Source organism: Barbatula barbatula (assembly GCF_947034865.1).
Source record: "Barbatula barbatula genome assembly, chromosome: 7".
Lineage (NCBI taxonomy): Eukaryota > Metazoa > Chordata > Actinopteri > Cypriniformes > Nemacheilidae > Barbatula > Barbatula barbatula.
The window spans coordinates 18,511,654-18,535,316 of NC_136770.1; the positions used below are offsets into that span (position 1 = coordinate 18,511,654).

A 23,663-nucleotide genomic window follows, 5' to 3' on the forward strand; every position below is an offset into this window, starting at 1 on the left:
CAACAAACATGCCCAAGTATCATCCTTCTAGGCTGTATTACACCGTCATTAGTGCTAACAATTGAAAAGCATGATGTAATACGGGCTTACACTTTAAACATTTATGTTCTACCTAATTGTACAATATTGGTGATAAATCCAACCAGTTGACATTTAATGTAAATACACACTGCTGTGCATGATCATAGGTTAACTGGGAAGATTATGGGTCTGTCTCTAAACCTGGAGCTAGAGAGTTATATACAGTAGGTAGCTACAATCTAAGGCAACATTGTAGTCATCTTGGAATCACACACACAAGTAGAGCTTCTCGTGAGGGAGAACAATAATCTGAGACTAGTAGGCTTTTTGCTAAACTAAGACACTTTAAGACAGATATTGTTTTTTATTACACTGCAGTATTTATATTTAGCAAAACTTACAGTATTGAATGACAAATATTTAAAATCATGCACATGAATATTTATATATTTTTTTCCAATTGAGCTTGGCCCAGTGCATTCTGGGATTGCTCTATCTGCAATGATTAACACGTATCAAAGTCCATTTACAGAAGTCGTGCTACTCGAGGGCCATTTTTGCAACGCCTCTGGGCAGCTATTTGTCATAGCAAGTCTAAAGTCCTATCTACTTGAACGGATATTTCTCAAATCGATTAAACTGCTTATTTCCAATCAATTATTAGACATGAACTGTATCGTAACTTTGGCTTACAAAGTTTATATTGAGCAAAAAATCCACTTTCTCAATGTGGCCTCATATATTGCACATGCGCACAGGCTGGCAAGCGCCTCTTTAGAGAACACCCCCCGCCCCCCAGCGAATCGTCAATCGTCATTGACAATGCATGGTTTGCATCGTTGAGCTATACGGCGATTTGTACGATATAACATATTGTTTCATCCTATTGGTAAAGCAGCACCTGACCCCTTATGTTAAAAAAGTACAAATATATTTTATAGAATTTTACTGGTGCCACAGCTGCCGGAATATTACTATTCTTAAATGAGGATTTTTTACATCTTGTTTAAAATGTCATACTATTGCATAATGATCAAATATTTATATTGAATCATGAGCTGAGTGCATCATTACACTTAATATTCCTCGGTAGGCATTTCACTACGTTATAAAAATGCTGCCAAGTACTAAAAGCTCCACTACCTTCCACCACTCAAGCAGCACAGTTACTCTTTTTTTCAGGCTGACTGGACACATGCCGTTAGGTTAAGTGCAATCTGCTGTTTGTTCACACTCCTCTCAGGGTCAGGAGAGCGCTGACTTTACATAACTGCTGGGGTGACTGCTGGGCCACACTGTGTTGCAGGCAGCCAAGTGTAAACATGTGGTTTATCACTGCTAAAGAATCACTCCTTGACAAGGAAGTGCATACAAGTGAAACCAGAGATAAAGTTCACAAGATTTTCTTGCACTCTAAAGTTACCAAGGAGATGAGCAGCTAGTATTATCAGACAGCAGATATTCAAATAATTTTACTATGTCAACACCCTAAGGACCTCAGGTCATGAACAGTTCAACTTTTCTGTAAGTTTATATTGTTACGTATGCACAGTGACGTCCAAAATGCGAAGACTAGATAATAATAATTATTATCAACAAAGTTTTATTTAAATTGTTATTCATCTGAACAAATGAAATGTTGAATTTGTATTGTACATGATATCTTCATAAATATATTCATGAAATATATGTTCTCCCTGCTGTGTTTCGTATATGGCCAATAATCATCAAATCCTGGAACCTGGAGTTCAGACATTTTTTGAGAAGTTTTCACATATAATTTAGCTTTTTCCAAGATGTCACTTTAACAAAGAGGAATAAGTTACGTCTATTTTTGTAGGTTATTTTCTGATTACTTGTTTCACTTCCACTATTTGGAGTTGAGGGCAATTCAGATGCCTGTCTGTGTCACAAGAGGGAATCAGGGGGCGTGCGTGATAAAGATTGAAGCCTGTTGCCAGTGGTCTCAGCAGAATAGAATAAGAGTCTGTAGATTATAGCCTATTAAGTGCTCTGGAGAAAATTTAATTATTACTATTCTACTAGATGATTAATATTCATTGGCTTTAGTACATGTTCATTTACCATCCTAGCAGCCCCACATAATATGTTTGAAATGATATTAGTAAATAGACTAAAATGAAATATTATGCAATCTTAACCATTTACAAATGTTCTGCTCAGTCATTTGGTATTTGAGCTTTTTTACAGATTATTTTTTTGGCCTTGATAGTTTAAAGTATCTTTACAATATATTACAAAGGTACAATTATTAATATATTATTATGAACAACCTAAGTCATAATAGATTCTGTTTCTTTTAGGTAGAAAGCTGTGTTACAAAACATGTTTATAGCATGAAATCTTAATATAAATAAAAATGTTTTTGTCTGTATTCAATTTAAAAAACAAATATAACACTATTTGTACAAGAATGATTGTTCAGTTTTAAAATAAAAACAAGTGCAAAGAAAGTTCACTTACCACAGCACATATGGCTAAGAACAGAAAGTGATGCAGTGGGATTCCAGTTTTTAACTTGAGCGATGAAGACTATTCCTGTAATGGTAGATTGTGAGAATTCATCTGAGAGGTCTGCAGCTTTATAAATCTTGACTGCACATCAGTGCCACCTAGCCTTTAACACAAGTAGAACTGGTTGGTTCTTGTTATGTAGGAGGAGCTCGGTATGTGATGATGGACCAAAATAAATACATTTCATATTTTGTTCATATAAAGTCATTTTAAAGCCTTTAATTTAGATAAATGATGATCATATACGAATCACTATTTTTTCATTGTAGTATATATACTGAATATTCTAACAGTTGAGAAAGAGGGGAAACATTTGATGGATGTGGGAGTGGGAAAAACTGAGCAGGCCAGTGTAAATGGCTTCAAAGAATCACCTGACCGATTTTCACGTTCATGTAGATGCAACACAGTAGATGACAGGCTCTGATATAACAAAAAATGCTTCGAGTAAATTCAGCACAGAAGGTGCGAGCCGTAAGCCAATCAGATCCAGCGCTCAAAAAGGAAAGTCTGCCAGCGAATGATAGGCCTACTGTTGCTAGTTTGCTGAAATGCAAACCACCAGAAAGGAAGTAGAAGCTGACATAAATCTAATAAAGTTATTATTTAACAACTCTCAAATTGTTAACAAAGTAAGCTGATACAACCCAATAACCGGCTAAGCAGTAAAAAAGGTAAAATAATATTTTGCTTTATATGACTTTACAATAATGATTGCGCAATAATCCAGATTATACCAATAAAACCCTTGAATAATTTGTTGGCATATGCTTATAACACGCTCAATTACACGTAAAACACACAGATGGACACTGCCGAGCTAGAGGTCACAGGGTCACGTGCCGCATGCATCAGCAGCATCGATTTCAGCTCCATCTCTTGCCGTCTCTAGGACAGAATGCTTAATCTGTGCCGTATAGCCGTGGAGACGGTGTCATGCCAGTTTCTTATGTGTTAAACTGCTTCTGGTCAGTTTACAAGAATTCTTTAAAAAAGGTAAACAAACATGTAAACATTTGATTTGTTAAAAATCTTCTTAGATGGTGAGTAGACATGTCGTTTTGTAATAACATGATAGTTACTGCTCTGAATTAAAGCATTGGCTTCATGAATTAATCCAGCTGTGGAAACTGGATGAACTGTCTGATCAGCTGCTGTATAAAGGCTATATTGAAAAATGAGCGAGAGGAAGATGCTGCAGGCCGAGCTTTTGTAGTCCTTCCCCTGTTAGAGGCCGATAAAATAACATCCCAAATGAGATATGCTCTCTCTGTGGAAAGCTATTTGCCGTCCTCAAGGGTTTGAGGAAACATTGCATACATAAACAAATTTTGAATACGCATGGAAATCTTTGCCGTGCTCATGTAATGCAAACAAACCTGAACATTGTGATCTGCAATGTAACATTACACCAGTTTTTTTGAAGAAAGAGTTATCTTTCATCTTTCTGTCTGTTAACAGACCAATTAAAATGTGTGGAATGATACTAAGACTTTTGATCTAGCTTCAAACTCGAGTTTATTGTTCATTTGACTCAGATTTAAAATTTTATCGAAACCACATCTGTGCGCCAAAGATGATCCTCACAACCAAGAATTAACAATAAACCATCAAGAGTATGTAATAAAGTACCAGTTTCTCCAGGACAAAAACATAAAATATCTATCCATGATGGTTAGATACTAAAATAATTGAGTTACTCTCTCAAACTACTGCTAGATAAACAGTGCTGTTATAATCAAAGGGTGTCCATGTTTGTGTCTCAAGGCCATTGTGGATTCTTAACAGCAATCAGATTTTGTGGATAAACAGGACCAAATATGAGACCGGGGCAAATAGGGCTCTGGGCTCTTGGGACTGCGCTGGGTCACGTGACTCCTCATACCAGACGGCAGCAAAGCAGGGGGATTTCCAGATTGGTTATTATTGTTGCAGACAGGAAAAGACTCCATTTAGATGCCAGAGATCAGTTAGAAAGCCCTCTCACGGTTCATCTTAAGAGCTTTAAGCAGCGTTAATAGAGACTGATGTCAGGGATGCTGTGAGAGAGAGGAGGGAGATAAAGAGGGGTGGATGGAGCACAGGATTCTTTCTCTTTTGTCACTGCTTCGGGGGGCATGTTACTATATATAAATATTTCTTGTCTTTACATTAAAGGTAATGTTTTGACAGACGTAGTAAAATGCATCTAAGCAGTAGTAAATGTCAAACCAAAGCAAGTAAATCTCAGAAGAAAATAAAATGACCACACAACTATTTTCTATATTTTTATTGGTGAATGAATAGGAAGATCCACATTTTTATTAGTAAATAGCTAAAAATATGTCAATGTTTAAGAGTTTGGTCAAATATCTGTACTGTAACACGAGGAGGAGAGCTTACACACAAATCTGAATGAAAAATAAGTATTTTATAAGTATTTTTATACATTATAGAAAGCAAAATGGCTAAATCTTAAAATCTTTCTTTAATACATTTTCAAATAATTATAGCAACTATAGTACAAGTCATACCTGAGCTAATTTTGTCTATGGTCTCTTTATTAATTTATAAAGTTTTGTATAGAAATGAATGGCAAAAACATAAAGTGGATCTAGGGAGACAAGGTTCAAGAACTATCCGTTCTATACTTACAGAAATACAATGCCAGCATTTTGTAAATGATTGGTACATTAGTTTAAAAAAGAAATGTATATGTTTTGTGCGGGAGAGACAAACAGTAACAGACAAACACTGGGCAATAGTGTCTGGGGCTGTAAACTTTGCAGATTACTTAAATTTGATTGACGGGTGTAATTTGACTCCCCATTAAACATTCATTAATACAATAATGTATTCGGCACTCTGGTGAGCCGGACAATGTCTGATATGTGTGTTTGCTGAAATGACAGATTATAAATGTATGAGACGATTGAAGGTGGTGGTAGTCCGAGGGTTATGAATATGATCGGCTAACACAAATGCACGTTTAATTCCAAGCAGGAGTGATCCAGGAATAGAAGACTGCCTGATATCACAATCCTGCTCTATCACCATTTTGCCCTTGAGCGAGGCACTTAACTCCAGTTTGCTCCAGGGGGCCCTGTATATACAATCAGTGTAGCTATACTGTAAATGGCTTTGAATAAGTGTCAGAAATACTGCGTACTAACAGAATAGTGAAATTAAAGTTCAATAATATTGTATAGCAAAGGCATGACCTTACGTCCTTATTTACAATAGCGATATCCTGATTAAATCAAAAATAAATACATAAAGTGACTTATTTAAAGGACAACAACGAATCAATAAATAAAAATAACCTTTGATCAATGTTGAATATCATGTTTGATATTAAGGTAACTGACAAACGTCTTACCTGTAAATAAAATCACGGTTGCCTATTACTCCTCATAAACCCATCTGCAAACCTAATCCTGAACATGTATTTGCAAGCACCTTTTATCTGCCCTTGATGTGGGAGGAGAGAATAAAAGAACAAGCGGGCGTTCCAGTTCCATGTTTTCTTAACCACCTTCCACGCGGTCCTTCCGTTGATTGACATTCGCAGCATCCATTCAACACTGGCAAAGCGTCAAGCCTGTGTTCGTTCGGCCCAATCACCCAATGAGGAGTCTTTAAGACGCCATACGGCATTTCAGTCGGCCATGTTGGTGAGGTAAATAGTTTCCGCCATTGCATTTGTTTCTCGGATGATGCGTGCAAATTATAAATAGCACAACTTATTAAAACCTAATTTGGGATATTTATAAAAACGCTTTGTTTGACGAGCACCTTCGTTGTCCAGCACTGCCCCAAATCATCTGTTCGTCATTCAGTACTCCCAAAAGAAACAAGAACTCGTTTAAGCATTTTAAGAAACCCCGCATCTCACTAGATATGACTTGAAGCGACTGAATAATATTTTGCGTAATGTCAAAAATACGTCTAAAAGACACAGGACGATGTGTTTTACATACCCAGGCGAAATGTCGGCGAAGGGGAGGGGCTTGAGAGCTGTCACTCAAATCTTGAGCAGGTTTCACCAGTGGGGCGTCCACTAACTGCCGCAATATTATATTCTTTGATCATGTGAGTTTATCAGATCCAAGTTTGAGTCATCTCAAATGAATTAGGCGCCTTTTCTCTTTAGGGGGTGTATCCAAACGCTTGGGGGAAAATAAACGCGTCTATCGCATTGCTGAACAGTTTACAAATACGAAACACCTTTGGCAAAAGATTGTATACGAATTAAGACATATATTCAACAACGAGGTCAATGCATGCGCAAAAGCATACAAATAGAACATTAGAAAACATGCTATCTGTGAGTAAAACGGAATATCTACATAGAGCATTACATTATTAGTGCTTAACGTATGAAGTCAACCCATCTAGGCCGTCCATCAAAGGGAGGTTGACCGGGATAGTATGGATCGACAGTTACTTCACACATAAATGAGTCAGAGGTTGGTTTGGAGGTGGTGTTTGACTTTGTTGAAATACTGTCTATTGTTCCATCTTGGCCAATCAGAGAAACTGATTTTTTTTCCTACCGGCCAATCATTGAAAACCACCCGCCTCTTTGCTCCGCCTAGTGGTCTATATTAACGGCGCTGCTGCCGTGTGCGCTCGCTACAGACGCTTAATAGTCTTTATTTAATTAAGCACATCTCGTTTTCTTCTTTATATCATATATTATATTCCTGACATTTAGGCAGAAATGGCTGACACAAAAGTCGATATCAGCAAGGAAGTATCCGCCAAGGTAATGCAAGTCCTTATTTATACACTGAATTTTACGGATGCGGGATTTTTAACCTTTTTAATAAATAAGTCTGACTTATGGTATGGAAAGCAATACGCTGATTTATCCACCGCTGTCTGAATGCTTTCTGCAAATGATGTCGGTGTTTTGACCGTTCACTATCACTTTGAAGACTTCTTGGGATGTGCATGGAAAATGTGAGGTGTTCTGAAGTTATGGTTTGTTACGAAGACCTTTGCAACTAAAGGGGTTTTGTTCTGATTCTGCGCGGGTTCTTTGTTTATAAAGGCGGTTTTTCGGTTCCGCTTTGAAAAGTATGTGAGAGACGGACGCATATGATTTTGCGATATCTGGCGTGCGCTTATTTGTTTTGTTGCACGAGTTTCGTTATTACTTCGTAGGCTCCGTTAATAGAGGTGCCTCGTAGAGTCCGCCAGACGCGGCGATACCTCAGCCCCGCAGCCCGATCTGTCACACAAGTTACTGCAGCCCTCACGATCCACGATCTCACTGTAAATAAAATACGCTTTCCTTCAAGATCCGGAACCTGATAGACAGTCTTTTACCCAATGTCGTCTCATTTGTCTGTGATGCTTAAATAAGGATTTTATAACGTTTGAATTCAAATTGCGTTAACATTAAAACGACCCTGCCTCAGATTTACGGGAGTTTACCGAAGGATCGCACGTCTGTCAAGTTAAGGTTAGACACAAAGTTCACTTTGTCGCGAAAGGAAAGGTCAACTTTACGATATCGATTAAAACACCACATCTGTCAGGTTTGGGGGGCTATGCTCTACCTGTCCGACACTTTATTCAGAAGCTTCAGAATGGAAAGTAACGTACGGAGAGGACTCGTTTTTGATGCACGTAGAACCAGTTCGGGAAATGTGCAGATGTACATGATTTATTTTGGAGATATCGGCTTGTGCAAATAAAACTTATTCCGCGAAACCCCGCTGCCGGTGGTGGTCGTGCGGTTGCACCAGTCTGACTGACTGAATGAGTTCTCCTTGTAGCGCGCTGCCTGCGCAGGATGTGAGCGCGAAACCGAAGTTACAGGGTTAACGAACATTTTCCACCAGCCGTGTCAAGTGTTTGTTCAATCTCTGCTGTTATCGTAAAAGAACCACTGTAAGTGGACTGTTGCGGGCAAACTACAATTTCTGACCGTTTTGTCCTTTGTTAGGCTATATTTATGCAGCCCAGTTTCAATACGTGCGAGTCTAAACGAATCTCTGAAATACGCAGATGTGTTCTGTTTTAGACGTAAGATACCGCCCGTGCTATTTATTTGATCGATGTATGCCCGCGTTTTATCATATATATGGTAAGATCCCTCTCTATCGACGGAGATTAGGTTCATTATTCATGTATGGATCACTGGGGCTCTGTGTCGGTACAAAGCGTTGGCATGTACGTTGACGGTGACGGCGTGAGAAGGCGTTGCATGCTTGATGTAGACGCTAACCGGTTTAAAGGCTAAGGATTATGACCTACATTTTCGAACTCGAGCGGACGGTACATGGTATATTATACCGATATTCCGATGAATAGTCTGCATTTTTAAACGGAGGCGATGCAGTGATTTCAACTGATATGCCTAACAAGGTCTTTTACGATGTCCTCTCCAAAATAAAGATTATTCTCGAGGGAACGATTTATAGCGCATAAAAGAGAATACTGGGGCCGTAATGCTTAGCGCTATTGTTCTCTCTCTCTCTCTCTCTCTCTCTCTCTCTCTCTCTCTCTCTCTTTCTCTCTCCCCCCCTCCCTTTGGGGTTTATCTGGCCTGCCTCTCTTTGGTTGAGTTCGTTTGAGCGCTCGTATTGGCTGAGTTAAAATATTCTCTAATTGTGATCTGGGAGTTGTAGTTTTTTAGCGGGCGTGTCTTTATCAAACGCAACGGTGTGGATTATGTAGTGAACTACATAGCTCATTGGCGGCAACCCTGTCGACGTATCAAATTACAACACCTCAATATGGTCTTTAAAGCAGGCTGGGATGGATTAGACAGGCAGCCAATGAATATAGAATATGGAAGTGTCGCGTTTCAAATGTGAAAGGAGATCACGGTCCGCGGATACGTGATGATATGAATACAGCATTAATGTAGTTGTTTTATTTCTCCCGTTTCTGATAAGTAACTGAAGCAACAAAATATATATATTTTTATTTTTTAGGACCTCAAAGAAAAGAAGCAGGTTGAGGAGGCAGAAAACGGAAAGGATGCTCCCGCTAATGGAAAGGCGGTGAGTTTTTTGTTAATTTGGTGACCGACAGCATCAGATTCTTAAAAAAGATCTATCACATAACACAAAACTCACTTTTTAGCACTTACGTAACATTTTTGTTTAGGAAAAGGAGGAAAATGGCGATCAAGAAAATGATGTAGAAGAGGAAGAGGAGGATGTTGGTGAGGAGGAAGAGGAGGAAGATGATGGAGAAGGTAAGGAGACCAGAGATCCAGTGGTCAGAATGCAGGATTTAAATCAACACCTCAGATGAAATGGTGGAAAACGTCCTGCCACAGCGCCACCTATGTGTCAACATCTGAAGCACATAAACAAAGATATGCGTAACTGTATGTTGTATTACAGGGGAAGATGAGGATGAAGATGATGAGGCTGAGGGTGGTACGGGAAAGAGAGCGGCAGAGGATGATGACGATGACGATGATGATGAGGCAAGTTTAACTTTTTTGTCTTTCAGGTCCTTATCAAATCTGAAATTTTGTTTTCAACAGTTTACAAGCTGGTGTTTTAACTTTAACTCTGCATTTTCAGGATGAAGTTGAGACTAAGAAGCAGAAAACAGACGCGTAGAAAGCCACTCGGCTCGTAAACTTTTCATCCCTCCTTTCCTTAACTTGTCCAATGGGGAGGAAAAAGCGTGGTCATCAAGTAGAGTCCAGCATCCGTGCACACACACCTAACTGCAGATTTTGTAGGAACAACCAAGACTTCAAAGCTCTACCTTCTTACGAAATACTTTAAAAGGAAAAATTTGTTTGTATTTTTATTTACATTTTATATTTTTGTACATATTGTTAGGAGGTCAGCCATTTTTGACAGTGATCTCTGGTTTCCAAACGGTGCTTTGAAGTTGATGCTTCTTTAAGAAATAGACTTTACTTGTGGTTTGACCATGTCATGTTATCTCAAAGGAAACTTGTAAAAAAGCGACAAAAAATGTTAAAAAGGAGCGGGAAAAAACTAGAAAAAACGTTAATTCAAAGCATTCCAGTAACTTTGTGTATGTACAGCAGTTGTATCATACGTAGTTGGATTGTATGAGAGGGCAAAAGAGAAGGTTTTCTTCTTTTCTTTCTTGCCTACTAAATTGCTATCTATTTGTGGCCTGTTTGATGTATGTGTGAAATTTGTTGTGCGACAATAAACCGAAATTTATTTTGTGAGTTCTTATTTTTTTCCTTTTATGACTTTTCATGAGTTTTAATGTTGGAGCTGTAAGGGCAAGCCAGCATTATCTTCAGATGCAGTGTTTTTCATCAGCCTGTCAAAATGTACATCAATGTAAATTATTCAGGCCTTCAAGACTCTGGTATAAATTATATTGTGTTAAATAAAACTGTCTGTGTGAATTCTTCCATTTATATTCATATTTCTTAAGGGAAAAAGACTCACATCAGTTGCTCAAATACAGTATATATATATATAAAACTCAGTTGCTATTCTACTTAATTTCTTTATTAATTTGTTTCATGAAGCAAGCTATGATTTGTACATTTATGTATGAAGAAAGTTCGGTAATAGGGTTCATTGTTGGTATGACCAAAAAGATCCATAAACCTGATCTGAGCTTTGATACTGAACTTTGAAATTGAGATACTGAATGCTATTTATAACATCTCTCTCAGTATATTTACTTAATCACTACACTTTCATGAGGTGATCTTATTGCATTATAATAAATGTTTTAACCAGAAAAGCTTAAACCGTTGTGGTTGAAACGTTTGCTGTCAAAATACATACATATCTGAATAACAAGTTTCCTAAATTGCCTATATGTAACTCTCACAAGCATGGAAAAACTTGCCACAGACATTTATGTCACACATTAGAAAAGATGCACAGCATCAAAAGATATGACAGTTAGAAATGAACAGCAAAAGTGCTTTGGTGGTTTTCATCGCTCAGAAAAAAACAGTGACAGTTGATATTGCACAACTGCTGTTACATCCTTGACCATTCGTAGAGAGATTTAACTGAAAAGTAATGAGAACCAGAGAATTTGAGTGTGCACAACATGACAAAGCGTCTAAACATTCACACTTAAACCGATTTATCGAACTGCAAAGGACAGTGTTTATGTTTACATTTGTAGGCCACTAAGCTTACAAAAACGGGTTGCTATCCAAACTTGATAACAAGCCAGGTTTAGGGGAAGGATAACAAATCAAAATCTGTGAGGAAGCAGGCATGTTGGTTTGATGAGATGCCAGGGAATCAAAGGTTCCCTCATCCTTTCAATAAGAAAGCAAGTATATATGACAATGGAATGATCAGAGGTCAGGTGATGGAGAGCTGATTGTCTAAAATACAGTCTCGATGGAATATGAGCTTTAGAGAACATTGGAACAATTTCAAATTATTTTCCCGAACGGGTATGACACATTTCCAACAAGCATTAACCTGTAGACAGTAGAAGACGCAGGTGTGCTCACTTTGTGTATAACGTGGCGAGAAAGATAACAAATTTAACAGGATGCAAGATAACACTTGCCCAGTGAAGATACAAACTGTGACAAATGACTAAAATATCTGGGATCTGTGAAAAAGAAAAAGTAATGCATGGTTAAACCTGCTGATCTTATTCATTTATAATGTAGAAAAGTAGAAGCTGTATCCTGGTATAAATGGGTTGACCAGGCAATGCATAAAGTTCAAGTATACAGCGAAGTTTTAATGAATCTTAAATTTGATTAATCTTAAATGTATATTTTGTATTTATATCCCTGTTTGAATTATGCTGTTTGTTTATATGTCTACTTGTCTTGGACACTTATTGGACATCCTATTCTAGTTTATGATTTTGTGTTTTAAAACAGTAAACAGGAGTTTGCACATAGTCAGAAACAAAATGTATAGGACCATACAATGTACGTCGCTTTGGATAAAAGCGTCTGCCAAATGCATAAATGTATATGTAAAATAGTCCACAATAGACCTCTATGCTAAAGTTTTCTATTGTTAAGCATTTCTGAGAACGTAAGTGACCAAATACGTTTGGTTCGGTTTTATCATGAGCTTTGATGATGTTATAGGGTAAAGGGGTGTCACACCAAGAATTATAAATCTTAGACGCAAGTATAGTAATTGGATTTTAATGAATAAAACACAGGGTTTCTGACAGATTCTGGTGGCTTATGACATTGGTCTTAATACGCTTATCCCAATGACAGAGCTATTTTATGAGTAAAGGTTCAATAACTGGGTGAAATCAAATAATTATTTAAACAGAGTACAAAAACATTCATATTTCATGTGTTTACATTGTGTGTGTGTGCAAGCAAACATTCGGAGCACATTGACTTTTGCATGCAGGCCATTGTTAAGTGTGTATACAGTGGTATAGAGAATAATAGTGTCAAATATTTGCCTGTGTACTGTAAGTAACATGTACCCACAAGCAAACGGGTCTATGAAAAGGATTAAAATCTATGAAAGGATTACTTTCATCTAATTACAATATTAAACAGCACAACACCTTTAAGAATTTAAACCTTTGTGTTAACAAACAGGCTTTAAATCACCTTCGTGTTCTCTTTCAGCTTATGTCATTGCTCTTTAACATTCTGTAAATATGTCTATAAGTGTGCTGAACTTAAAATGCATTAAAATATAACATAATCATGTCCCTATAGGCTTGCGTCTGTTTTAACAGGTACGAATCAATGGATGTGTGAGATAAAGACTGTGTTTGAGAAAATCAAAGTAGCCTGGTGCCCATAGATCTTGGTGTTACAATTAAACTTAATACATTTTCCTTCAAAAACAAAACAAAAAGAGTAGATTACAATGTAATAGTAAACACATTCTTGACAAGTTGACTTGTTTATGTTGTAAATATTATTATATTCACCTAAATAAAATATCATGCTAAACGATCATGTTTGACATTCTTTTCCATTCCAGACGTTTCCAAAATGAATGATATCTACCTGCTTCTATAATACTGTTGCTTCAATTCAAATGTCAGGTATACAGTTGTTTATCGAATGCACCAACTCACTTACCTTATTTACATGAGAAATAACAGTAATCTAAATACAACGTTATACCATAACTCACACATCTGTTCAATAAAAAGATAGTTAAAGTCCCTCTTTTGGTTTTTCTGAAAATCCAGAATCCTCCAGAATCCTCTGTCCACGGCGAGGACGGTCACCTATTTTCGGGTGCTGTTTTAAATCTTTGTCTCCTTTTGGTCCCATTTATGCAATGCATCATCCCAAGGCCAAGCGCAGGCATCCAAAGCATTGAATATTTAGATTAGGTTGTGCACATTTTTACTAGTCATTCGTTTTCACCCCCTCTTTCAGTTTTCCTCTGAATTATAGAATAATGAGTATGACACAGCACTTCTGTTGTGTGAACATCCAGCCTTGTGTCTTTCTGTGTGAATTCTCAGTCCAGTTTTCTGCCTGCTGGATAAACAGTATGACTCACAGTAGTCTGGGTGGGTGGGAACTGCACTTGATGCTCTCGTGCCACCTTGTGGTGTTTTTTATAATTGCCGATTTTCAGCTTCTCTTGATAAAAACAACATAAAGGTCGAGTTTTTATGCAGCTACATTGTATTAATTGTACGACTTGATCACTTAAATATGATATGCATGTGCATCAATTCATGCTTGATTATTCTGTATTGTTCAGTACTGATAATGTTCAGCACATTGCCTATTATATGAATAAATAAATTGGTTTGGATAATCTGTCTCTACCATCTGTACAAATTATATAGGCTATAACAAATGATGTATATCATATCTATATATATTTTACAATATCAAACGGATCTTTTGTCTATAATATTGTATTTTGTAAATTCTTTTTTTTTTCAAATTAAAACGCACACAGAAATATCTTGAGCCCCTTACAGCTGTGTCTCGTTTCTAAAGGCTGCGTCCTCGAGTCCTCCAGACGCTACATCCTCTGAAGGATGCGGTTAACGGTTATCTAAGGATACACCTCATGCATCCCCCGAATTGCTGTGAAAGAAGGTCGCATTCGAAGGTCTCATTTAGAGTGTCCTACTTAAGTCAGCCTCGATAATACTGTCATCTAGTGGTGAAATCACTGCACCAATTTCTGAGCATGTTTATGTATAAGTTGCCTAGAAGCTTCTGAATTTTTAAAATACTACCAGAAATATCATGCAGTCTTTTTTAATGACACGAGTTAACAAGATTGTTTTAGACATATATTCATAAAAAAATGAAGGTACCACATTTGATGCATTAGAATGTTTTTGGGTGGATGCTTTGGCCTTTAAACGAGTATGTTAAAGAGATAGTTCACCCAAAAATGACATTTCTGCTATGAATTACGCCCCATCTTCACGCTCTAGTGGTTCCAAACCTGTATACATTTCTTTGTTTGGTTGATCACAGAGAAAATTATTTGGACAAACGTTTGTAACCAAAAAGATCTTGGACCCCATTGACCAACATAATAGGAAAAATTACAATGGTTGTCAAAAAAGCTATTTTCTGTCCTACATTCTTCAAAATTTCTTCTTTTGTGTTCAACAGAACAGAAATAATTATAAAGTCATTTGTTCTACTATGGCAATCAATGGGGTCCAAGAACTGTGTGGTGAGCATACTTTCAAAATTCAAGAGATCAATACAAATGTGGAACAACTCAAAGGTGAGTAATTGATGACAGAATTGTTATATCTGGGTGAACTGTTCCTATAATAATTGCTTCAGTTTCGATACTGGATCAATATAGCCACTAGATGTCAGTATAACCCTGATAATTTACAACATAACAGTGAAATAGTACGCCATTATGTTATATGATCTATAATCTGACAATAAATGTAAAGGTTTTGGCCCTGATGTGCACCATAAATAAGGAATTATCAAGTTTAATACCCAGTGTTGGTTTTACTATGATGTAGGCCTATATTATGTTTATATTTCTAGACACATTTCCCAACTAAACATTTTGTCATTCAAACACATTGACTTCTCTTTCCAGGGAAAATAGGCCTTTCCACTACAAACAAAGTGGTGAATGATCTGGCCTATTCTAAGTACATCACAGTTCTTCTTACATCCCCTATAATGCAACATGAGACAATTCAATTCTAACTTTGTTGAACCTGAATCTGTTTCATGTTACACTGTGCCCAGTTTGGACCTTGCAACTAATGCCAAATGATATCACTGATCATTTTCTAATAATGAAATTATGTAACAGGTGCAGTCATTATACATGCTATTATGTGACAGTCACTGCTGCTGATCTGGAGCTTAACTGTTGGATGTCAGCTTTCTAACTATAAGGAGATCTGCTTTGAGCAATACACTATTGTAGTTTAGTACTGCTGTTTAAGAAAATTAAACACAGGATCTGAACATACGGCAGGGTTATTAGCTCTCGTCTTGAAAGTAGATGACAACAGAATAGCAACGAAGGGCAGGGCGATTGTTTGCAGACACCTCTCCCATCAGACACATAAAGATAGCAGAAATCTGAAGGTGCCTCTAATTCAAATTGATCGCACGACATTGCTGGCCTCGACTGCATGCAGATTTGACATCATTGTACTTGTTAACAATTTGTCCATGTAAGGTAGTGAGAAATGAGATGACAATAATCTCTTGGCAGTCTTTGACTGGAGGGCTCATTAGCACGGGGTGATTAATGCTTCTATGTTGCCAAATATCATTCGAGCCAACCCCCCTTCTATAATTCGATGATATAGTGACATGTAATAATTACTTTGTTTTCATTGTCAATCAGATATGCTTAACTCTACCAGTTACTCCACTTGAGATTTTACAGTAATAACATGCAAATGTAAAAAGAACAGTTGTTCCTTGACATCAAAACCAACCCATTACACTTATTTTATTTTTCAAATAAAACTACACCACAATCATAGACCAGTGTGAAAAATCGAATAATTGTGCAGCGGTGTTGGTCTATAAAGAGAAAACTTAAACTTTAGGAGATGAAGAAATATTTCTGTCCCCCCGAAAATACAGTTTTCTTTTAGTGTACACTTAATTTCCTTGGTTGTGTACACTAAGTCATATCAATTAGAACCCTAGGTACAACCAAACATTGTATAATTTTATATTTATTTACACAATAAACTGTGAGAGCAATGAAGTGTCCGTATATGACTCTGAACAGTTGCATTCCAGACCTCTGGCTTCAGTACGAGGGTTTAAAAGTATTCAGTTCAGGTTACAGCCATTCTGTCTTTACTTGCATGACTCCAAAGAAAGCAGAGGGTGTGTGCAACATTAAACACAGCTGCCATGGTGGGATATTTATTTAAGCAAATGCAATAGAAGGAACTTTATAAAACACTTCAAGAGTTATCTGGGATATCTACATAAATGCAAACTACAAGTGAACTGGGATTTCAAGTGCTCTTATCAATGACCTTTTATGTGCAAAAAGTATAATAATAACGGTGAGAATCATGCTCTCAGATCAAGAATTTGGATAGTAGGAATACATTCATCAAACATAACCTAACAAGACCAGTCTTGTCAAACTGTGTGCTTTGGAGGCATTTGTCAATATTATGAAATAATCCCCAGACATTGCATTTAGTGTAATGACTTTCTGCATTTTTCATTAATGTGTCATTCTTGTAATATTATATTATATTGTATATTGTGCTGCCAACAAGAACACAGTTTGCATAAGACGGCCCTGAAAAATAGCCTCAACAACAGTATTATGTGTTTAAGAAAAGACACCAGTGTTTTTTATGTGTGGCATGTTTTACCCACCCATACCGTGGCAGTGTGACAGAATTCTGTGACATCCAACCACTCACAAGAATCAAATGACAAAAGGCATTTGTAAAGATCACAACAATGAAGCTCAGAAACGTCTTTCCCACTAACAAGTGTGCCTTTGATAGAACACCAAAACACTAAATACTACAGTTTTCCTCGTTTGTAATGAAAACTGTTCGAACACATTACATATTGTAATACACTGAATACATATTTATTCATATTATTCTGAATGAACAAGTGTACTGTATATACGATGTATGTTACGGTGAGAAACCTCTAGCCCAGTGGTCTCCAACGTGGTGCCCGTGGGCACCTGGTAGCCCGCATGAACTCTGTAAGGTCTAAACACAGGGCTCACCAATAACGCTCAAGACAGTTGACAAATCTGTGACCATACCGATCAGCCAAGTGCTACATCGTCATGAAAGTTTATTATTTGCAAGTGTTATAAGCTTTAATATATTCAAGTGCAAAAATATCTGAAAGAAAACTGAATTTGGTTCTGTGAGCGTAAAAATAAGGCATCACATGTTTAAAGTTTGAAAGCCCTCTAGAGGATTTTACATATTTTGGTAGCTCTCGCTTACAAAAAGGTTGAAGACCCCTGATCTAGCCTATAACTGACCGTATATTATTCTTTTTTAAGGGTGATATTAGGTCACACTGAATCAAATTAAGAATTGAATTACTATTTTTTATTCACATATACAGGTTAGTATTGGTAATCTGAATTAGAGTAATTCCATCTGGCTATTCAAGAGAGAGACTATAAGCATCAACCAGCCATTTCGTCAGCAGAAACAGGTAAAGGATTATAACGATTGACCGGTTGTTGCAGAACATTTTAAATAATGTGCTGCATAAAATAAAGAAATACATAGAATATTATTATAAAATTCAGATTATCTTAATTTACAGTATATGAACAAGTAAAAGATAGCCTATTTTTTTGCAATAAGCAGTAAGCAATTTTAATGTTCTATCTTGATTTTGTATTATAACAGAAGTTACATTTTTTTAATATAAGAGTCATTGACATATAGCCTATATTGGTTTCGAAACCAAACGATTTTTGGACACGAAGATGTTTTCACAGCAGACGAGTGAAGAAACTCGAGCGCGGCAGTAGATCCGTCGATCATGTGATCCTTTGCATATGAAGGTCGCCATTTTGCAGGAAAGTTTGGGAATTTCGCACACACTGGAAGAAAGAGGAAGTGTTGCCCTGAAGAAGTTTCGATTACGGACGTGTACGGATCCAGGACGCCGCGCAGGAGAAAACTGAGGAGTATGGACGGGAGCGCATGGAGTCAACGTAACACTTTAACAGTGACTTAGCTTTTATTTCGGCCAGTTTTAACACTGAGGGCAACACATCGGGACCTGTTGTATATGTCGCTCAACTCAATGCAAACTGCCATTCGAGTTGGCATTGGAAGATTCACTCCATTCGTTCTTCATTGAGGAAAAACTTGCTGAAGTTGTATGAAAATGTGTTCATGGAGCTTTACCGCAGCTGACATGTTACGAAGGATGAGAGAAAGCGGTCATTTGTAGTTTCGATTGGCTTGGCTGACAAATCAAACTGACTCATTCATTCCAATGGTTCACACCAGTTACCCCTTTAACAAGTGCGGGACGTTTCTGTTTTTTGAGTCTTGACCATGCCGGTCAGAAAGAAAGGTAAGATTTCTATGCAATATGTTGTGTGTTTTAGCTGGGTCTTGTCTTGTTTTGTTTCACAGCAGTGTTTTATATTGAACTTTTCAGATGCTCAGCGAGCGCTACAACTTTTGGAAGAGTACAGAACTAAACTCAGTCAGACCGAGGAGCATCATCTCAGACTCTCCATTGAGAGAGTTATCAATATATTTCAGAGTACACTCTTCCAGTCTCTCATTGGTAAGTTAAACACGCAATTGATTTTCATGTTTTAGATTTTTCTTCTTCCAAATAACAAAACTTGAATGTGGGGTAAAAACGAATAAGTAATCACGACTCAAGCTCCCGAATAAAAAAGCATCACCAAAAAGTGACCTGGATGTGTGCTGCAAAGAAAGACAATGTTATAATACACATTTTTGATACAGTATGAGTATATATTGTTGGTCGTCTGGTTTAAAGTAATAAATAAAGTGGTCTTAATATAAGAGCACATCCTGTATTTCCCTGAGGACATAAAACGTGAACCTCCGTATTTGCTTGCACTTATGCATCATCAACGAGATTGCAAAATGCTCTAACAATACTTGTGAATAATTTGTTAACATTCATTATCTTTGCTATGTTATGTGCTTTGAACTGTACCGGTGAATGAGACATGAGGTCTTTGGTGTGAAGGAGGCCTGGCTTTGGAGAGATGTTCCCTCTTCTGTGCTAGCCTCTTAAATCCTCTAGCTGTAAAGTCATACAGTATTTTTCTTCACGTTTACTGGATTATTAACTCTGGTTTTTAAATTGTAATGATTTGCATTTAATCGTTTAATTCTGTTTTTCACACAAAGCTTTGTATAGACTCGTATAGCTTTATAAGTCTTGCAATATAACTTTTATATAAAATAATGTAATGTAATATGGACTACCTTTATGAGATTTTTAGAGCGCCTATTAGTCATTTTGGAGCTTGACAGCCCTACTTATTATTAAATAATTCAGTTTTTGTGTTTTATGGAAGAAAGGGGTAGAATTACATTTCATTTGTATTTTAGATGAACTGCCCTTTTAGCATTTGTCTAACTTCCGCTGTGCTGCGACTTGAAACAGGAGTCTAGTGCTTGGACTAGTCTGAAGACTGGTCATAACTTCTTTAAATCAGTGACATAAAAAGGTAGATTGGGCTTATTGAAATATGAAAAGATTTGCCACTCCAACTAGTGAGACTAGTTGTTTAGACGCTGTCTTGACTTTGTGGCCAAGTTTATGCAACTGGGCCCAGGTCTCATTTAACCATAATGTTCATTAGTTCAGTTCATTACAGCCATTTGGCTTTGTTATGTTACTTCAAATTAAAGCGTCAAACCTTATAGAGAACACAAGACACCACTGATATTTTTTGTAAACGTGAATGTTAAACAGATTTTGGGGTAACTTACTCCTTTATTTTATGTGGAAATAACACATAAGCAGTTCTCTGGTAAAAAAGCATATCCCACAAAGTATGAGAGAGGCTACTTTTAAGGTTTTTGTGTATTTTGATTTGTATACCGTTGTATTAATAGTTTGGGACCGCAGGGAAACCAGCTCCTTTAAATCAGTCACAGTTGAAAGATGTGGTGACATTTTTAATTAAAGGATTCTCTACCAGATATACTTTCTGGAATACTTGATTCATTGAGAGGCAAATGCTCCAGTGTTTCCTTATGCTTCTAGTTATGGCACACTCAGAAGTTTCCTGCCATTTCTTTGTATACTTTGGTGAACTCCCAACATATTGTTGTCATAGAAAGTGCTGTTTACAGTGGACTGTGCACAAATAAATGTGTTAAATTAAAAAGGGCTTAGGTATCTCTTTTCTTTATTGCATTCGGAGTCACAGCATCTCACAGAAAATCCCTTAGTTTGATGTATACATGGCAGCTGCTATGTGTGTGGGTAGATGTGGCGTGTAGTGCGGCCCACTTTTCCGTGTTTGTAAAAATAAAGGCATTTTTTTGTCTTTTCAGATGTTTTCTGAAAGCTTGTGTGAAGAAAGCATAGTGGTAAATGGATATCCAGAAATCTATAAATGGCAAAACATTGAATTAAAGATATCGACTGCTTTGTATATTTAGTGAGCCACTGGTGTTTAGATGAGAACAGAAGCATCTCCATCATTACACATTTAAAGGAATCGTTCACCCCAAAATGAATTCAGTCATAACTTACTCTCCCTCATGTCATTTTTAAATATTGATATTATAATAATTATTAAGAATAATAATTAAATTAAGAATTTTAACAACATTCGGTTACCAACAGAATTTTCATTTTTTTTGCTGAACTATCCTTTTAAGATCTGTTCTGTATCTGGGGCAGTTTTCCAAACAGGGTTTAAACTTAATCAGACTAAATAATAATAATAAATGTTGGAGACTTCCTGAAGTGCTTTGAAATGGGATGATTTATTTGATGTGTTGACTTAATTCTGTTGTAACGGAAGGACTTTAATTTGCTCCTCCCTTTTCAAAGTAGCCAATAGCATTTAGTTTCCCCACACTTGATGAGAAACTGAAGTGCAGAACTATGTCATTAAACCCATTGATGTATATTGGTGGAAGAAAATAAATTGCTTAGATTTTCTGAATGTGAACTTAATTTGTGCCTACTATATCTGAAGGCCTGGTCAGATTATATTATACTGTCATATGATGTCTAAATTTACAGGGAGTGTCAGGCTATTTGATACGATGCATATTTCTTTTATTATGTCTAAATTGCATCTTATTATATGGATTATAAAATGTATTGGTTTGATGATCTTATGTTTATGGTAATCTCTATGCAACATGAATCCTTTCAGATATCCAGGAATTTTACGAAGTGAGTCTGCAGAATAATGAGAAGCTTCCAGACCTTAAAACCGGAGAAGTCTTTCCTCCTGTAAATGAGTGGAATCTCACTAGCCCTACCAGCACCACTGTACCAACAGAAACTGTGCCCAGCAACCAAAGTGATGAGGTAAGCAGAAAACACGTTCAGCTGAAGCATATGCTATGTTACCATTTTAACATCATTGCTTGCATAGCAACAGACTTCCTAGCCTGTGCAGATAATATTGAAAATGATGTCTATAAATGTGAATGGGCTGTAGCTGTATGGTCGGCAAATCATCACTGTATTGGCCTGCAATTACATTAGATTACCCCATATTCTAGCGAAAGCAGTAGTGTTCCTTAGAGGTTTTTAAAAATAACTTTTCCTTATAAAGACTTTCAGTAAAGAACTTAGATGTGGTTGGTATCTGTATTTTACTGCGCTGCTATATATGAGTTTTCCATTTCAAAGTCATGGCTATCAAAGCTGGTTAGCCCAGAACATTACAACTTTGTTTAACTTGTGCGTAAATAAACATGATGCAGAGCGTGTGAACATTAAAACCTAATGCAGTTTAAAAATAAGACTTCCAAATAAATAGGTGTTCTCTTACACAAATTGCGTAAGAATGTGGAGTTATCTTGTTATTCAGTAATCTTATTTATTTCAAATTGGATAAGGGAAGGTCATGCCTTTTTCATCAAAATTGTTGCTTACATTCTTGAGATGGAGTAAAACGTACCTTTTTTGAGATTCTGATAAAGTCATTATACACGGACTCACTCAGGTCTATAAAATGAAGTCAAAAATGATTCGAATCCGTGTTTGAATGTAGTATTATGTCTCCTCTGGCAAACAGGGTGCATGACATGCTGTTTCGTTTTTGTTATGTTGTTTAACTTCTGTTTCTCGCAAATGTCGCATGAAGATCATCGAGTCTTCCATTTAATTCCGAGAGCTTGGCAGGATATTCAGAGCATTGTTTTTGAAAGCATCACAGAATCAGTGTGTTTGTAGTGTTTGTAGTTCTATCAGCCTAAACAAGAACTGTGTAATAATGTTGAGTGTTGACTTTCTCTGCAGTAGGTACGCCAGTTCTCAAGAAGGTTTTAAAGCCACGTCTATCTAATAGATCATTTTTTTAATGACTATAACTACATCCGCAACAACTCGTTTTCTAAACCGTAGTTTTGACATTACGTTCCTACGGTTATTATGAAGTTTAACTGAGAAAATAAGTTATTTATGCTATAATGTAGAAGGAAGCAAGGATAATCCTGTGATCTATGCAATCGGTATCTATTATACTGGACATAAAATTCACAGTTGTCTCGCAGAAGTTGTATTATGACTTTTAAAACTTGTGAAAGTAATCCTTCTATGACAAATATGTAAATGCATGTAAGGTTAAAAAAAAGTATTCAACTGGCGCAAAAATGTGGAAATCGGAGGTTTAGAGCAGTTCTGCACTTTTCTTTGTGTAAAATGTTTAATGCACAGTCTTTGCTGAGCTATTTGGAAACAAGAGGGCAGAGGCGCTGCGGGTGATTCTTCAGTTATGGTACCCACATTGACGCGCAGGTCCACGTGGGTCCACATGTAATAACACATTACGTGGGTCAGTTTCCCCGCGGTGCCGCTATCAACTCTGGACGCGCGTCAATATGAGTGCTGGCGTTCTCCTCAGCATCCCCAAAACACCGCTTCTCAACGGACTTGGATGATGCAGATGTGGTTTATGTCGACTGATTATGTGAACGCTTACGGTGTTTGCGCAACTGAAAGGAAGTTTATGTCGCGCGCATATTTTGGCGACAGTATTAAAGCGGCG

General features: G+C 37.0%; 2 protein-coding genes across 8 annotated transcripts in view; both read left to right on the forward strand.

Moving 5' to 3' along the window:
- Window positions 1-7,116: 7,116 nt before the first annotated feature.
- ptmaa (prothymosin alpha a) lies at window positions 7,117-10,720 on the forward strand. Its single transcript, XM_079460243.1, has 5 exons — window positions 7,117-7,303; window positions 9,486-9,554; window positions 9,661-9,751; window positions 9,903-9,988; window positions 10,089-10,720. Exons 1-5 carry the CDS (start codon window positions 7,259-7,261, stop codon window positions 10,125-10,127), a joined length of 330 nt encoding a protein of 109 aa, XP_079316369.1. The 5' UTR covers window positions 7,117-7,258; the 3' UTR covers window positions 10,128-10,720.
- Window positions 10,721-18,417: 7,697 nt separating this feature from the next.
- The window catches only part of dlg1a (discs large MAGUK scaffold protein 1a), a 101,681-nt gene continuing 96,435 nt past the window's right edge, over window positions 18,418-23,663 (forward strand). For all 7 annotated transcript variants that reach the window (XM_079461079.1, XM_079461081.1, XM_079461083.1 and 4 more), the window contains exons 1-3: window positions 18,418-19,003; window positions 19,091-19,222; window positions 21,819-21,976. In XM_079461079.1, the coding sequence (XP_079317205.1) occupies window positions 18,985-19,003; window positions 19,091-19,222; window positions 21,819-21,976 (309 nt within the window). In that variant the 5' untranslated portion in view covers window positions 18,418-18,984. The remainder of the gene's footprint in view (window positions 19,004-19,090; window positions 19,223-21,818; window positions 21,977-23,663) is intronic.

Excerpts from the sequence above, each read along its gene's own strand:
- ptmaa (XM_079460243.1), top strand. The coding sequence starts at position 7,259 with ATGGCTGACACAAAAGTCGATATCAGCAAGGAAGTATCCGCCAAG. Across the intron at positions 9,555-9,660 it reads CTCCCGCTAATGGAAAGGCG|GAAAAGGAGGAAAATGGCGA; the intron begins GTGAGTTTTTTG and ends ATTTTTGTTTAG. Across the intron at positions 9,752-9,902 it reads GGAGGAAGATGATGGAGAAG|GGGAAGATGAGGATGAAGAT; the intron begins GTAAGGAGACCA and ends GTTGTATTACAG.